Source organism: Semicossyphus pulcher, unplaced genomic scaffold (genome assembly GCF_022749685.1).
Source record: "Semicossyphus pulcher isolate SPU_LCO1_2020_fin unplaced genomic scaffold, fSemPul1.0.p SCAF_21, whole genome shotgun sequence".
Taxonomy (NCBI): Eukaryota; Metazoa; Chordata; class Actinopteri; order Labriformes; family Labridae; genus Semicossyphus; species Semicossyphus pulcher.
In genome coordinates, this window is record NW_027211695.1 from 21,078,808 (window position 1) to 21,094,918 (window position 16,111).

General features: G+C 41.6%; 4 protein-coding genes across 4 annotated transcripts; all 4 read right to left on the reverse strand.

Moving 5' to 3' along the window:
* Positions 1-274: 274 nt before the first annotated feature.
* On the reverse strand, positions 275-1,189 carry LOC138600596 (mucin-22-like; the record flags this gene model as incomplete). The annotated part of the gene is made up of 1 exon (XM_069672055.1): positions 275-1,189. A coding segment is annotated over one exon (915 nt), but the record flags the coding sequence as incomplete, so codon positions are not given.
* Positions 1,190-1,573: 384 nt separating this feature from the next.
* On the reverse strand, positions 1,574-8,686 carry LOC138600462 (mucin-22-like; the record flags this gene model as incomplete). The annotated part of the gene is made up of 3 exons (XM_069671880.1): positions 1,574-2,464; positions 2,969-3,655; positions 6,899-8,686. Coding segments are annotated over 3 exons (3,366 nt in total), but the record flags the coding sequence as incomplete, so codon positions are not given.
* A 1,500-nt stretch (positions 8,687-10,186) lies between these two features.
* On the reverse strand, positions 10,187-13,324 carry LOC138600463 (mucin-22-like; the record flags this gene model as incomplete). Its single annotated transcript, XM_069671881.1, has 3 exons — positions 10,187-10,212; positions 10,612-11,293; positions 12,179-13,324. Coding segments are annotated over 3 exons (1,854 nt in total), but the record flags the coding sequence as incomplete, so codon positions are not given.
* A 921-nt stretch (positions 13,325-14,245) lies between these two features.
* On the reverse strand, positions 14,246-15,259 carry LOC138600590 (uncharacterized; the record flags this gene model as incomplete). The annotated part of the gene is made up of 1 exon (XM_069672048.1): positions 14,246-15,259. A coding segment is annotated over one exon (1,014 nt), but the record flags the coding sequence as incomplete, so codon positions are not given.
* Between the last annotated feature and the right edge of the window lie 852 nt (positions 15,260-16,111).

The following is a 16,111-nucleotide window of genomic DNA, read 5'->3' on the forward strand; positions in this document are numbered from 1 at the left end:
TTGTTGGAGCAGTTGTTTGTGCAGTTGTTGTTGATTTTTCAGTGGTTGTTGTTCCAGCAACCGTTGTTGTTGTAGCAGATGTAGTTGTTGGAACAGTTGATGTTTGTGCAGCTGTTGTTGTTGATGTTTCGGTGGTTATTGTAGAAGATGTAGTTGTTGGAACAGTTGTTGTTGGAGCAGTTGTTGTTGTTGATTTTTCATTGGTTGTTGTTCCAGCAGCCGTTGTTGTTGTAGCAGATGTAGTTGTTGGAACAGTTGTTTGTGCAGCTGTTGTTGTTGATGTTTCGGTGGTTATTGTAGAAGATGTAGTTGTTGGAACAGTTGTTGTTGGAGCAGTTGTTGTTGTTGATTTTTCATTGGTTGTTGTTCCAGCAGCTGCTGTTGTTGTAGCAGATGTAGTTTTTGGAGCAGCTGTTGTTGTTGATATTTCGGTGGTTGTTGTTGAAGGTGTAGTTGTTGGAGCAGTTGTTGTTGATTTTTCAGTGGTTGTTGTTCCAGCAGCTTTTGTTGTTGCTGTAGCAGATGTAGTTGTTGGAGCAGTTGTTGTTTGTGCAGCTGTTGTTGTTGATTTTTCGGTGGTTGTTGTAGAAGATGTAGTTGTTGGAGCAGTTGTTGTTGTTGATTTTTCAGTGGTTGTTGTTCCAGCAGCCGTTGTTGTTGTAGCAGATGTAGTTGTTGGAACAGTTGTTGTATGTGCAGCTGTTGTACTTGATGTTTCGGTTGTTGTTGTAGAAGATGTAGTTGTTGGAGCAGTTGTTGTTGATTTTTCAGTGGTTGTTGTTCCAGCAGCTGTTGTTGTTGCTGTAGCAGATGTAGTTGTTGGAGCAGTTGTTGTTTGTGCAGCTGTTGTTGTTGATTTTTCGGTGGTTGTTGTAGAAGATGTAGTTGTTGGAGCAGTTGTTGTTGTTGATTTTTCAGTGGTTGTTATTCCAGCAGCTGTTGTTGTTGTAGCAGATGTAGTTGTTGGAACAGTTGTTGTTTGTGCAGCTGTTGTACTTGATGTTTCGCTGGTTGTTGTCAAAGATGTGGTTGTTGGAGCAGTTGTTGTTGATTTTTCAGTGGTTGTTGTTCCAGCAGCTGTTGTTGTTGTTGTAGCAGATGTAGTTGTTGGAGCAGTTGTTGTTTGTGCAGCTGTTGTTGATGTTTCAGTGGTTGTTGTAGAAGATGTAGTTGTTGGAGCAGTTGTTGTTGTTGACTTTTCAGTGGTTGTTATTCCAGCAGTTGCTGTTGTTGTTGAAACAGATGTAGTTGTTTCTGCAACAGTGGTTGTTTTTGGTTGTGCAGTGGTTGTTGCCAAAGTAGTTGTTCCTTCACCAGCTGTTGTATTTTCTGCTGACTTTGCTGCTGTCGTAGTTGGTACTGCAGTTGTTGTTGTTGTTGAAGTTGTTGTTGCTGCAGCACTTGTTGTTGGAACAGCTGTTGTTGTTGGAACAGCTGTGGTAGTTGTTGTAGCAGCTGTTTTTATTCTTGAACCAGCTGTGGTTGTTGGAGCAGTGGTTGTTGTCCTAGCAGCTGCTGTTGTTGTAGCAGATGCAGTTTTTGGAGCAGCTGTTGTAGTTGATGTTTCAGTGGTTGTTGGAGCAATTGTTGTTGTTGGAACAGTTGTTGTTGATTTTTCAGTGGTTCTTGTTCCAGCAGCTGTTGTTGTTGCTGTAGCAGATGTAGTTGTTGGAGCAGTTGTTGTTTGTGCAGTTGTTGTTGATTTGTCGGTGGTTGTTGTAGAAGATATAGTTGTTGGAGCAGTTGTTGTTGATTTTTCTGTGGTTGTTGTTCCAGCAGCTGTTGTTGTTGCTATAGCAGATGTAGTTGTTGGAGCAGTTGTTGTTGATTTTTCAGTGGTTGTTGTTCCAGCAGCTGTTGTTGTTGTAGAAGATGTAGTTGTTGGAACAGTTGTTGTTGGAGCAGTTGTTGTTGTTGATTTTTCATTGGTTGTTGTTCCAGCAGCCGTTGTTGTTGTAGCAGATGTAGTTGTTGGAACAGTTGTTGTTGATTTTTCAGTGGTTGTTGTAGAAGATGTAGTTGTTGAAGCAGTTGTTGTTGATTTTTCAGTGGTTGTTGTTCCAGCAGCTGTTGTTGTTGTAGAAGATGTAGTTGTTGGAGCAGTTGTTGTTGTTGATTTTTCAGTGGTTGTTGTTCCAGCAGCCGTTGTTGTTGTAGCAGATGTAGTTGTTGGAACAGTTGTTGTTTGTGCAGCTGTTGTTGTTGATGTTTCGGTGGTTATTGTAGAAGATGTAGTTGTTGGAGCAGTTGTTGTTGATTTTTCAGTGGTTGTTGTTCCAGCAGCTGTTGTTGTTGTTGTAGCAGATGTAGTTGTTGGAGCAGTTCTTGTTTGTGCAGCTGTTGTTGTTGATGTTTCGGTTGTTGTTGAAGATGTAGTTGTTGGAGCAGTTGTTGTTGATTTTTCAGTGGTTGTTGTTCCAGCAGCTGTTGTTGTTGCTGTAGCAGATGTAGTTGTTGGAGCAGTTGTTGTATGTGCAGCTGTTGTTGTTGATTTTTCGGTGGTTGTTGTTGAAGATGTAATTGTTGGAGCAGTCGTTGTTGTTGATTTTTCAGTGGTTGTTTTTCCAGCAGCTGCTGTTGTTGTTGAAGCAGATGTAGTTGTTTCTGCAACGGTGGTTGTTTTTGGCTGTGTAGTGGTTGTTGCCAAAGTAGTTGTTCCTTCACCAGCTGTTGTATTTTCTGCTGACTTTGCAGCTGTCGTAGTTGGTACTGCAGTTGTTGTTGTTGTTGTTGAAGTTGTTGTTGCTGCAGCACTTGTTGTTGGAACAGCTGTTGTTGTTGGAACAGCTGTGGCAGTTGTTGTAGCAGCTGTTTTTGTTCTCGAACCAGCTGTGGTTGTTGGAGCAGTGGTTGTTGTTCCAGCAGCTGTTGTTGTTGTAGCAGCTGTTGCAGTTGATGTTTCAGTGGTTGTTGGAGCAATTGTTGTTGTTGGAACAGTTGTTGTTTGTGCAGTTGTTGTTGATTTTACGGTGGTTGTTTTAGAAGATGTAGTTGTTGGAGCAGTTGTTGTTGATTTTTCAGTGGTTGTTGTTCCAGCAGCTGTTGTTGTTGCTGTAGCAGATGTAGTTGTTGGAGCAGTTGTTGTTGATTTTTCAGTGGTTGTTGTTCCAGCAGCTGTTGTTGTAGAAGATGTAGTTGTTGGAGCAGTTGTTGTTGTTGATTTTTCAGTGGTTGTTGTTCCAGCAGCTGTTGTTGTTGTAGCAGATGTAGTTGTTGGAACAGTTGTTGTTTTTGCAGCTGTTTTTCTTGATGTTTCGGTGGTTGTTGTCAAAGATGTAGTTGTTGGAGCAGTTGTTGTTGTTGATTTTTCAGTGGTTGTTGTTCCAGCAGCCGTTGTTGTTGTAGAAGATGTAGTTGTTGGAGCAGTTGTTGTTGTTGATTTTTCAGTGGTTGTTGTTCCAGCAGCTGTTGTTGTTGCTGTAGCAGATGTAGTTGTTGGAGCAGTTTTTGTTTGTGCAGCTGTTGTTGTTGATTTTTCGGTGGTTGTTGTAGAAGTTGTAGTTGTTGGAGCAGTTGTTGTTGTTGATTTTTCAGTGGTTGTTGTTCCAGCAGCCGTTGTTGTTGTAGCAGATGTAGTTGTTGGAACAGTTGTTGTTTGTGCAGCTGTTGTACTTGATGTTTCGGTGGTTGTTGTAGAAGATGTAGTTGTTGGAGCAGTTGTTGTTGTTGACTTTTCAGTGGTTGTTATTCCAGCAGTTGCTGTTGTTGTTGAAACAGATGTAGTTGTTTCTGCAACAGTGGTTGTTTTTGGTTGTGCAGTGGTTGTTGCCAAAGTAGTTGTTCCTTCACCAGCTGTTGTATTTTCTGCTGACTTTGCTGCTGTCGTAGTTGGTACTGCAGTTGTTGTTGTTGTTGAAGTTGTTGTTGCTGCAGCACTTGTTGTTGGAACAGCTGTTGTTGTTGGAACAGCTGTGGTAGTTGTTGTAGCAGCTGTTTTTATTCTTGAACCAGCTGTGGTTGTTGGAGCAGTGGTTGTTGTCCTAGCAGCTGCTGTTGTTGTAGCAGATGCAGTTTTTGGAGCAGCTGTTGTAGTTGATGTTTCAGTGGTTGTTGGAGCAATTGTTGTTGTTGGAACAGTTGTTGTTGATTTTTCAGTGGTTCTTGTTCCAGCAGCCGTTGTTGTTGTAGCAGATGTAGTTGTTGGAACAGTTGTTGTTTGTGCAGCTATTGTTGTTGATGTTTCGGTGGTTGTTGTAGAAGATGTAGTTGTTGGAGCAGTTGTTGTTGATTTTTCAGTGGTTGTTGTTCCAGCAGCTGTTGTTGTTCCAGCAGCTGTTGTTGTTGCTGTAGCAGATGTAGTTGTTAGAGCAGTTGTTGTTGATTTTTCAGTAGTTGTTGTTCCAGCAGCTGTTGTTGTTGCTGTAGCAGATGTAGTTGTTGGAGCAGTTGTTGTTTGTGCAGCTGTTGTTGTTGATTTTTCGGTGGTTGTTCCAGCAGCTGTTGTTGTTCCAGCAGCTGTTGTTGTTGTAGCAGATGTAGTTGTTGGAACAGTTGTTGTTTGTGCACCTGTTGTTGTTGATGTTTCGGTGGTTGTTGTAGAAGATGTAGTTGTTGGAGCAGTTGTTGTTGTTGATTTTTCAGTGGTTGTTGTTCCAGCAGCCGTTGTTGTTGTAGCAGATGTAGTTGTTGGAACAGTTGTTGTTTGTGCAGCTGTTGTTGTTGATGTTTCGGTGGTTGTTGTAGAAGATGTAGTTGTTGGAGCAGTTGTTGTTGATTTTTCAGTGGTTGTTGTTCCAGCAGCCGTTGTTGTTGTAGCAGATGTAGTTGTTGGAACAGTTGTTGTTTGTGCAGCTGTTGTTGTTGATGTTTCGGTGGTTGTTGTAGAAGATGTAGTTGTTGGAGCAGTTGTTGTTGATTTTTCAGTGGTTGTTGTTCCAGCAGCTGTTGTTGTTCCAGCAGCTGTTGTTGTTGTAGCAGATGTAGTTGTTGGAACAGTTGTTGTTTGTGCAGCTGTTGTTGATTTTTCGGTGGTTGTTGTAGAAGATGTAGTTGTTGGAGCAGTTGTTGTTGATTTTTGAGTGGTGGTTGTTCCAGCAGCTGCTGTTGTTCCAGCAGCTGTTGTTGTTGCTGTAGCAGATGTAGTTGTTGGAGCAGTTGTTGTTTGTGCAGTTGTTGTTGATTTTTCGGTGGTTGTTGTAGAAGATGTAGTTGTTGGAGCAGTTGTTGTTGATTTTTGAGTGGTTGTTGTGCCAACAGCTGTTGTTGTTGCTGTAGCAGATGTAGTTGTTGGAGCAGTTGTTGTTGATGTTGAAGTTGTTGTTGCTGCAGCACTTGTTGTTGGAACAGCTGTTGTTGTTGGAACAGCTGTGGTAGTTGTTGTAGCAGCGGTTTTTGTTCTTGAACCAGCTGTGGTTGTTGGAGCAGTGGTTGTTGTTCCAGCAGCTGTTGTTGTTGTAGCAGATGTAGTTTTTGGAGCAGCTGTTGTAGTTGATATTTCGGTGGTTGTTGTTGAAGATGTAGTTGTTGGAGCAGTTGTTGTTGATTTGTCAGTGGTTGTTGTTCCAGCAGCTGTTGTTGTTGCTGTAGCAGATGTAGTTGTTGGAGCAGTTTTTGTTTGTGCAGCTGTTGTTGTTGATTTTTCGGTGGTTGTTGTAGAAGTTGTAGTTGTTGGAGCAGTTGTTGTTGTCGATTTTTCAGTGGTTGTTGTTCCAGCAGCCGTTGTTGTTGTAGCAGATGTAGTTGTTGGAGCAGTTGTTGTTTGTGCAGTTATTGTTGATTTTTCGGTGGTTGTTGTAGAAGATGTAGTTGTCGGAGCAGTTGTTGTTTTTGCAGCTGTTGTTGTTGATTTTTCAGTGGTTGTTGTAGCAGATGTAGTTGTTGGAACAGTTGTTGTTTGTGCAGCTGTTGTTGTTGATGTTTCGGTGGTTATTGTAGAAGATGTAGTTGTTGGAGCAGTTGTTGTTTGTGCAGCTGTTGTTGTTGATGTTTCGGTTGTTGTTGAAGATGTAGTTGTTGGAGCAGTTGTTGTTTGTGCAGCTGTTGTTGTTGATTTTTCGGTGGTTGTTGTAGAAGATGTAATTGTTGGAGCAGTTGTTGTTGTTGATTTTTCAGTGGTTGTTTTTCCAGCAGCTGCTGTTGTTGTTGAAGCAGATGTAGTTGTTTCTACAACGGTGGTTGTTTTTGGCTGTGCAGTGGTTGTTGCCAAAGTAGTTGTTCCTTCACCAACTGTTGTATTTTCTGCTGACTTTGCAGCTGTTGTAGTAGGTACTGCAGTTGTTGTTGTTGTTGTTGAAGTTGTTGTTGCTGCAGCACTTGTTGTTGGAACAGCTGTGGTTGTTGGAGCAGTGGTTGTTGTTCCAGCAGCTGTTGTTGTTGTAGCAGATGTAGTTGTTGGAGCAGCTGTTGTAGTTGATGTTTCAGTGGTTGTTGGAGCAATTGTTGTTGTTTGAACAGTTGTTGTTTGTGCAGCTGTTGTTGTTGATGTTTCGGTGATTGTTGTAGAAGATGTAGTTGTTGGAGCAGTTGTTGTTGTTGATTTTGCAATGGTTGTTGTTCCAGCAGCTGTTGTTGTTGTAGCAGGTGTAGTTGTTGGAACAGTTGTTGTTTGTGCAGCTGTTGTTGTTGATGTTTCGGTCGTTGTTGTCAAAGATGTAGTTGTTGGAGCAGTTCTTGTTGATTTTTCAGTGGTTGTTGTTCCAGCAGTTGTTGTTGTTGTTGTAGCAGATGTAGTTGTTTCTGCAACAGTGGTTGTTTTTGGTTGTGCAGTGGTTGTTGCCAAAGTAGTTGTTCCTTCACCAGCTGTGGTATTTTCTGCTGACTTTGCAGCTGTCGTAGTTGGTACTGCAGTTGTTGTTGTTGTTGAAGTTGTTGTTGCTGCAGCACTTGTTGTTGGAACAGCTGTTGATGTTGGAACAGCTGTGGTAGTTGTTGTAGCAGCTGTTTTTGTTCTTGAACCAGCAGTGGTTGTTGTTCCAGCAGCCGTTGTTGTTGTAGCAGATGTAGTTGTTGGAGCAGCTGTTGCAGTTGATATTTCGGTGGTTGTTGTTGAAGATGTAGTTGTTGGAGCAGTTGTTGTTGATTTTTCAGTGGTTGTTGTTCCAGCAGCTGTTGTTGTTGCTGTAGCAGATGTAGTTGTTGGAGCAGTTTTTGTTTGTGCAGCTGTTGTTGTTGATTTTTCGGTGGTTGTTGTAGAAGTTGTAGTTGTTGGAGCAGTTGTTGTTGTTGATTTTTCAGTGGTTGTTGTTCCAGCAGCCGTTGTTGTTGTAGCAGATGTAGTTGTTGGAACAGTTGTTGTTTGTGCAGCTGTTGTACTTGATATTTCGGTTGTTGTTGTAGAAGATGTAGTTGTTGGAGCAGTTGTTGTTGATTTTTCAGTGGTTGTTGTTCCGGCAGCTGTTGTTGTTGCTGTAGCAAATGTAGTTGTTGGAGCAGTTGTTGTTTGTGCGGCTGTTGTTGTTGATGTTTCGGTGGTTGTTGTAGAAGATGTAGTTGTTGGAGCAGTTGTTGTTGATTTTTCAGTGGTTGTTGTTCCAGCAGCTGTTGTTGTTCCAGCAGCTGTTGTTGTTGTAGCAGATGTAGTTGTTGGAACAGTTGTTGTTTGTGCAGCTGTTGTTGATTTTTCGGTGGTTGTTGTAGAAGATGTAGTTGTTGGAGCAGTTGTTGTTGATTTTTCAGTGGTTGTTGTTCCAGCAGCTGTTGTTGTTGCTGTAGCAGATGTAGTTGTTGGAGCAGTTGTTTGTGCAGTTGTTGTTGATTTTTCAGTGGTTGTTGTTCCAGCAGCCGTTGTTGTTGTAGCAGATGTAGTTGTTGGAACAGTTGTTTGTGCAGCTGTTGTTGTTGATGTTTCGGTGGTTATTGTAGAAGATGTAGTTGTTGGAACAGTTGTTGTTGGAGCAGTTGTTGTTGTTGATTTTTCATTGGTTGTTGTTCCAGCTGCTGCTGTTGTTGTAGCAGATGTAGTTTTTGGAGCAGCTGTTGTTGTTGATATTTCGGTGGTTGTTGTTGAAGGTGTAGTTGTTGGAGCAGTTGTTGTTGATTTTTCAGTGGTTGTTGTTCCAGCAGCTGTTGTTGTTGCTGTAGCAGATGTAGTTGTTGGAGCAGTTGTTGTTTGTGCAGCTGTTGTTGTTGATTTTTCGGTGGTTGTTGTAGAAGATGTAGTTGTTGGAGCAGTTGTTGTTGTTGATTTTTCAGTGGTTGTTGTTCCAGCAGCCGTTGTTGTTGTAGCAGATGTAGTTGTTGGAACAGTTGTTGTATGTGCAGCTGTTGTACTTGATGTTTCGGTTGTTGTTGTAGAAGATGTAGTTGTTGGAGCAGTTGTTGTTGATTTTTCAGTGGTTGTTGTTCCAGCAGCTGTTGTTGTTGCTGTAGCAGATGTAGTTGTTGGAGCAGTTGTTGTTTGTGCAGCTGTTGTTGTTGATTTTTCGGTGGTTGTTGTAGAAGATGTAGTTGTTGGAGCAGTTGTTGTTGTTGATTTTTCAGTGGTTGTTGTTCCAGCAGCTGTTGTTGTTGTAGCAGATGTAGTTGTTGGAACAGTTGTTGTTTGTGCAGCTGTTGTACTTGATGTTTCGCTGGTTGTTGTCAAAGATGTGGTTGTTGGAGCAGTTGTTGTTGATTTTTCAGTGGTTGTTGTTCCAGCAGCTGTTGTTGTTGTTGTAGCAGATGTAGTTGTTGGAGCAGTTGTTGTTTGTGCAGCTGTTGTTGATGTTTCAGTGGTTGTTGTAGAAGATGTAGTTGTTGGAGCAGTTGTTGTTGTTGACTTTTCAGTGGTTGTTATTCCAGCAGTTGTTGTTGTTGTTGAAACAGATGTAGTTGTTTCTGCAACAGTGGTTGTTTTTGGTTGTGCAGTGGTTGTTGCCAAAGTAGTTGTTCCTTCACCAGCTGTTGTATTTTCTGCTGACTTTGCTGCTGTCGTAGTTGGTACTGCAGTTGTTGTTGTTGTTGAAGTTGTTGTTGCTGCAGCACTTGTTGTTGGAACAGCTGTTGTTGTTGGAACAGCTGTGGTAGTTGTTGTAGCAGCTGTTTTTATTCTTGAACCAGCTGTGGTTGTTGGAGCAGTGGTTGTTGTCCTAGCAGCTGCTGTTGTTGTAGCAGATGCAGTTTTTGGAGCAGCTGTTGTAGTTGATGTTTCAGTGGTTGTTGGAGCAATTGTTGTTGTTGGAACAGTTGTTGTTGATTTTTCAGTGGTTCTTGTTCCAGCAGCTGTTGTTGTTGCTGTAGCAGATGTTGTTGTTGGAGCAGTTGTTGTTTGTGCAGTTGTTGTTGATTTGTCGGTGGTTGTTGTAGAAGATATAGTTGTTGGAGCAGTTGTTGTTGATTTTTCTGTGGTTGTTGTTCCAGCAGCTGTTGTTGTTGCTATAGCAGATGTAGTTGTTGGAGCAGTTGTTGTTGATTTTTCAGTGGTTGTTGTTCCAGCAGCTGTTGTTGTTGTAGAAGATGTAGTTGTTGGAACAGTTGTTGTTGGAGCAGTTGTTGTTGTTGATTTTTCATTGGTTGTTGTTCCAGCAGCCGTTGTTGTTGTAGCAGATGTAGTTGTTGGAACAGTTGTTGTTGATTTTTCAGTGGTTGTTGTAGAAGATGTAGTTGTTGAAGCAGTTGTTGTTGATTTTTCAGTGGTTGTTGTTCCAGCAGCTGTTGTTGTTGTAGAAGATGTAGTTGTTGGAGCAGTTGTTGTTGTTGATTTTTCAGTGGTTGTTGTTCCAGTAGCCGTTGTTGTTGTAGCAGATGTAGTTGTTGGAGCAGTTGTTGTTTGTGCAGTTATTGTTGATTTTTCGGTGGTTGTTGTAGAAGATGTAGTTGTCGGAGCAGTTGTTGTTGTTGATTTTTCAGTGGTTGTTGTTCCAGCAGCTGTTGTTGTTCCAGCATCTGTTGTTGTTGTAGCAGATGTAGTTGTTGGAACAGTTGTTGTTTGTGCAGCTGTTGTTGATTTTTCGGTGGTTGTTGTAGAAGATGTAGTTGTTGGAGCAGTTGTTGTTGATTTTTGAGTGGTTGTTGTTCCAGCAGCTGCTGTTGTTCCAGCAGCTGTTGTTGTTGCTGTAGCAGATGTAGTTGTTGGAGCAGTTGTTGTTTGTGCAGTTGTTGTTGATTTTTCGGTGGTTGTTGTAGAAGATGTAGTTGTTGGAGCAGTTGTTGTTGATTTTTGAGTGGTTGTTGTGCCAACAGCTGTTGTTGTTGCTGTAGCAGATGTAGTTGTTGGAGCAGCAGTTGCTGTTGTTGTTGAAACAGATGTAGTTGTTTCTGCAACAGTGGTTGTTTTTGGTTGTGCAGTGGTTGTTGCCAAAGTAGTTGTTCCTTCACCAGCTGTTGTATTTTCTGCTGACTTTGCTGCTGTCGTAGTTGGTACTGCAGTTGTTGTTGTTGTTGAAGTTGTTGTTGCTTCAGCACTTGTTGTTGGAACAGCTGTTGTTGTTGGAACAGCTGTGGTAGTTGTTGTAGCAGCTGTTTTTATTCTTGAACCAGCTGTGGTTGTTGGAGCAGTGGTTGTTGTCCTAGCAGCTGCTGTTGTTGTAGCAGATGCAGTTTTTGGAGCAGCTGTTGTAGTTGATGTTTCAGTGGTTGTTGGAGCAATTGTTGTTGTTGGAACAGTTGTTGTTGATTTTTCAGTGGTTCTTGTTCCAGCAGCTGTTGTTGTTGCTGTAGCAGATGTAGTTGTTGGAGCAGTTGTTGTTTGTGCAGTTGTTGTTGATTTGTCGGTGGTTGTTGTAGAAGATATAGTTGTTGGAGCAGTTGTTGTTGATTTTTCTGTGGTTGTTGTTCCAGCAGCTGTTGTTGTTGCTATAGCAGATGTAGTTGTTGGAGCAGTTGTTGTTGATTTTTCAGTGGTTGTTGTTCCAGCAGCTGTTGTTGTTGTAGAAGATGTAGTTGTTGGAACAGTTGTTGTTGGAGCAGTTGTTGTTGTTGATTTTTCATTGGTTGTTGTTCCAGCAGCCATTGTTGTTGTAGCAGATGTAGTTGTTTGAACAGTTGTTGTTGATTTTTCAGTGGTTGTTGTAGAAGATGTAGTTGTTGAAGCAGTTGTTGTTGATTTTTCAGTGGTTGTTGTTCCAGCAGCTGTTGTTGTTGTAGAAGATGTAGTTGTTGGAGCAGTTGTTGTTGTTGATTTTTCAGTGGTTGTTGTTCCAGCAGCCGTTGTTGTTGTAGCAGATGTAGTTGTTGGAACAGTTGTTGTTTGTGCAGCTGTTGTTGTTGATGTTTCGGTGGTTATTGTAGAAGATGTAGTTATTGGAGCAGTTGTTGTTGATTTTTCAGTGGTTGTTGTTCCAGCAGCTGTTGTTGTTGCTGTAGCAGATGTAGTTGTTGGAGCAGTTGTTGTTTGTGCAGTTGTTGTTGATTTTTCAGTGGTTGTTGTACCAGCAGCCTTTGTTGTTGTAGCAGATGTAGTTGTTGGAACAGTTGTTGTTTGTGCAGCTGTTGTTGTTGATGTTTCGGTGGTTATTGTAGAAGATGTAATTGTTGGAGCAGTTGTTGTAGTTGATATTTCAGTGGTTGTTTTTCCAGCAGCAGCTGTTGTTGTTGAAGCAGATGTAGTTGTTTCTGCAACAGTGGTTGTTTTTGGTTGTGGAGTTGTTGTTGCCAAAGTAGTTCTTTCACCAGCTTTTGTATTTTCTGCTGACTTTGCAGCTGTCATAGTTGGTACTGCAGTTGTTGTTGTTGTTGAAGTTGTTGTTGCTGCAGCACTTGTAGTTGGAACAGCTGTTGTTGTTGGAGCAGCTGTGGTAGTTGTTGTAGCAGCTGTTTTTGTTCTCGAACCAGCTGTGGTTGTTGGAGTAGTTGTTGTTGTTCCAGCAGCTGTTGTTGTTGTAGCAGATGTAGTTGTTGGAGCAGCTGTTGTAGTTGACGTTTCAGTGGTTATTGGAGCAATTGTTGTTGTTGATTTTTCAGTGGTTGTTGTTCCAGCAGCTGTTGTTGTTGTAGCAGATGTAGTTGTTGGAGCAGTTGTTTGTGCAGCTGTTGTTGTTGATTTTTCGGTGGTTGTTGTTGAAGATGTAATTGTTGGAGCAGCTGTTGTAGTTGACGTTTCAGTGGTTATTGGAGCAATTGTTGTTGTTGATTTTGCAGTGGTTGTTGTTCCAGCAGCTGTTGTTGTTGTAGCAGATGTAGTTGTTGGAGCAGCTGTTGTAGTTGATGTTTCAGTGGTTATTGGAGCAATTGTTGTTGTTGATTTTGCAGTGGTTGTTGTTCCAGCAGCCGTTGTTGTTGTAGCAGATGTAGTTGTTGGAACAGTTGTTTGTGCAGCTGTTGTTGTTGATGTTTCGGTGGTTATTGTAGAAGATGTAGTTGTTGGAACAGTTGTTGTTGGAGCAGTTGTTGTTGTTGATTTTTCATTGGTTGTTGTTCCAGCAGCTGCTGTTGTTGTAGCAGATGTAGTTTTTGGAGCAGCTGTTGTTGTTGATATTTCGGTGGTTGTTGTTGAAGGTGTAGTTGTTGGAGCAGTTGTTGTTGATTTTTCAGTGGTTGTTGTTCCAGCAGCTGTTGTTGTTGCTGTAGCAGATGTAGTTGTTGGAGCAGTTGTTGTTTGTGCAGCTGTTGTTGTTGATTTTTCGGTGGTTGTTGTAGAAGATGTAGTTGTTGGAGCAGTTGTTGTTGTTGATTTTTCAGTGGTTGTTGTTCCAGCAGCCGTTGTTGTTGTAGCAGATGTAGTTGTTGGAACAGTTGTTGTATGTGCAGCTGTTGTACTTGATGTTTCGGTTGTTGTTGTAGAAGATGTAGTTGTTGGAGCAGTTGTTGTTGATTTTTCAGTGGTTGTTGTTCCAGCAGCCGTTGTTGTTGTTGTAGCAGATGTAGTTGTTGGAACAGTTGTTGTTTGTGCAGTTGTTGTTGATTTGTCGGTGGTTGTTGTAGAAGATGTAGTTGTTGGAGCAGTTGTTGTTGATTTTTCGGTGGTTGTTGTTCCAGCAGCTGTTGTTGTTGCTATAGCAGATGTAGTTGTTGGAGCAGTTGTTGTTGATTTTTCAGTGGTTGTTGTTCCAGCAGCTGTTGTTGTTGTAGAAGATGTAGTTGTTGGAACAGTTGTTGTTGGAGCAGTTGTTGTTGTTGATTTTTCATTGGTTGTTGTTCCAGCAGCCATTGTTGTTGTAGCAGATGTAGTTGTTGGAACAGTTGTTGTTGATTTTTCAGTGGTTGTTGTAGAAGATGTAGTTGTTGAAGCAGTTGTTGTTGATTTTTCAGTGGTTGTTGTTCCAGCAGCTGTTGTTGTTGTAGAAGATGTAGTTGTTGGAGCAGTTGTTGTTGTTGATTTTTCAGTGGTTGTTGTTCCAGCAGCCGTTGTTGTTGTAGCAGATGTAGTTGTTGGAACAGTTGTTGTTTGTGCAGCTGTTGTTGTTGATGTTTCGGTGGTTATTGTAGAAGATGTAGTTGTTGGAGCAGTTGTTGTTGATTTTTCAGTGGTTGTTGTTCCAGCAGCTGTTGTTGTTGCTGTAGCAGATGTAGTTGTTGGAGCAGTTGTTGTTTGTGCAGTTGTTGTTGATTTTTCAGTGGTTGTTGTACCAGCAGCCTTTGTTGTTGTAGCAGATGTAGTTGTTGGAACAGTTGTTGTTTGTGCAGCTGTTGTTGTTGATGTTTCGGTGGTTATTGTAGAAGATGTAATTGTTGGAGCAGTTGTTGTAGTTGATATTTCAGTGGTTGTTTTTCCAGCAGCAGCTGTTGTTGTTGAAGCAGATGTAGTTGTTTCTGCAACAGTGGTTGTTTTTGGTTGTGGAGTTGTTGTTGCCAAAGTAGTTCTTTCACCAGCTTTTGTATTTTCTGCTGACTTTGCAGCTGTCATAGTTGGTACTGCAGTTGTTGTTGTTGTTGAAGTTGTTGTTGCTGCAGCACTTGTAGTTGGAACAGCTGTTGTTGTTGGAGCAGCTGTGGTAGTTGTTGTAGCAGCTGTTTTTGTTCTCGAACCAGCTGTGGTTGTTGGAGTAGTTGTTGTTGTTCCAGCAGCTGTTGTTGTTGTAGCAGATGTAGTTGTTGGAGCAGCTGTTGTAGTTGACGTTTCAGTGGTTATTGGAGCAATTGTTGTTGTTGATTTTTCAGTGGTTGTTGTTCCAGCAGCTGTTGTTGTTGTAGCAGATGTAGTTGTTGGAGCAGTTGTTTGTGCAGCTGTTGTTGTTGATTTTTCGGTGGTTGTTGTTGAAGATGTAATTGTTGGAGCAGCTGTTGTAGTTGACGTTTCAGTGGTTATTGGAGCAATTGTTGTTGTTGATTTTGCAGTGGTTGTTGTTCCAGCAGCTGTTGTTGTTGTAGCAGATGTAGTTGTTGGAGCAGCTGTTGTAGTTGATGTTTCAGTGGTTATTGGAGCAATTGTTGTTGTTGATTTTGCAGTGGTTGTTGTTCCAGCAGCCGTTGTTGTTGTAGCAGATGTAGTTGTTGGAACAGTTGTTTGTGCAGCTGTTGTTGTTGATGTTTCGGTGGTTATTGTAGAAGATGTAGTTGTTGGAACAGTTGTTGTTGGAGCAGTTGTTGTTGTTGATTTTTCATTGGTTGTTGTTCCAGCAGCTGCTGTTGTTGTAGCAGATGTAGTTTTTGGAGCAGCTGTTGTTGTTGATATTTCGGTGGTTGTTGTTGAAGGTGTAGTTGTTGGAGCAGTTGTTGTTGATTTTTCAGTGGTTGTTGTTCCAGCAGCTGTTGTTGTTGCTGTAGCAGATGTAGTTGTTGGAGCAGTTGTTGTTTGTGCAGCTGTTGTTGTTGATTTTTCGGTGGTTGTTGTAGAAGATGTAGTTGTTGGAGCAGTTGTTGTTGTTGATTTTTCAGTGGTTGTTGTTCCAGCAGCCGTTGTTGTTGTAGCAGATGTAGTTGTTGGAACAGTTGTTGTATGTGCAGCTGTTGTACTTGATGTTTCGGTTGTTGTTGTAGAAGATGTAGTTGTTGGAGCAGTTGTTGTTGATTTTTCAGTGGTTGTTGTTCCAGCAGCCGTTGTTGTTGTTGTAGCAGATGTAGTTGTTGGAACAGTTGTTGTTTGTGCAGTTGTTGTTGATTTGTCGGTGGTTGTTGTAGAAGATGTAGTTGTTGGAGCAGTTGTTGTTGATTTTTCGGTGGTTGTTGTTCCAGCAGCTGTTGTTGTTGCTATAGCAGATGTAGTTGTTGGAGCAGTTGTTGTTGATTTTTCAGTGGTTGTTGTTCCAGCAGCTGTTGTTGTTGTAGAAGATGTAGTTGTTGGAACAGTTGTTGTTGGAGCAGTTGTTGTTGTTGATTTTTCATTGGTTGTTGTTCCAGCAGCCGTTGTTGTTGTAGCAGATGTAGTTGTTGGAACAGTTGTTTGTGCAGTTGTTGTTGATTTTTCGGTGGTTGTTGTAGAAGATGTAGTTGTTGGAGCAGTTGTTGTTGATTTTTCAGTGGTAGTTGTTGTAGCAGCTGTTTTTGTTCTCGAACCAGCTGTGGTTGTTGGAGTAGTTGTTGTTGTTCCAGCAGCTGTTGTTGTTGTAGCAGATGTAATTGTTGGAGCAGCTGTTGTAGTTGACGTTTCAGTGGTTATTGGAGCAATTGTTGTTGTTGATTTTGCAGTGGTTGTTGTTCCAGCAGCTGTTGTTGTTGTAGCAGATGTAGTTGTTGGAGCAGCTGTTGTAGTTGATGTTTCAGTGGTTATTGGAGCAATTGTTGTTGTTGATTTTGCAGTGGTTGTTGTTCCAGCAGCTGTTGTTGTTGTAGAAGATGTAGTTGTTGGAGCAGTTGTTGTTGTTGATTTTTCAGCGGTTGTTGTTCCAGCAGCTGTTGTTGTTGTAGCAGATGTTGTTGTTGGAACAGTCTTTGTTTGTGCAGCTGTTGTACTTGATGTTTCGGTGGTTGTTGTCAAAGATGTAGTTGTTGGAGCAGTTGTTATTGATTTTTCAGTGTTTGTTGTTCCAGCAGCTGTTGTTGTTGTTGTAGCAGATGTAGTTGTTGGAGCAGTTGTTGTTTGTGCAGCTGTTGTTGTTGATGTTTCAGTGGTTGTTGTAGAAGATGCAGTTGTTGGAGCAGTTTTTGTTGTTGATTTTTCAGTGGTTGTTATTCCAGCAGTTGATGTTGTTGTTGAAGCAGATGTAGCTGTTTCTGCAACAGTGGTTGTTTTTGGTTGTGCAGTGGTTGTTGCCAAAGTAGTTGTTCCTTCACCAGCTGTTGTATTTTCTGCTGACTTTGCAGCTGTCGTAGTTGGTACTGCAGTTGTTGTTGTTGTTGAAGTTGTTGTTGCTGCAGCACTTATTGTTGGAACAGCTGT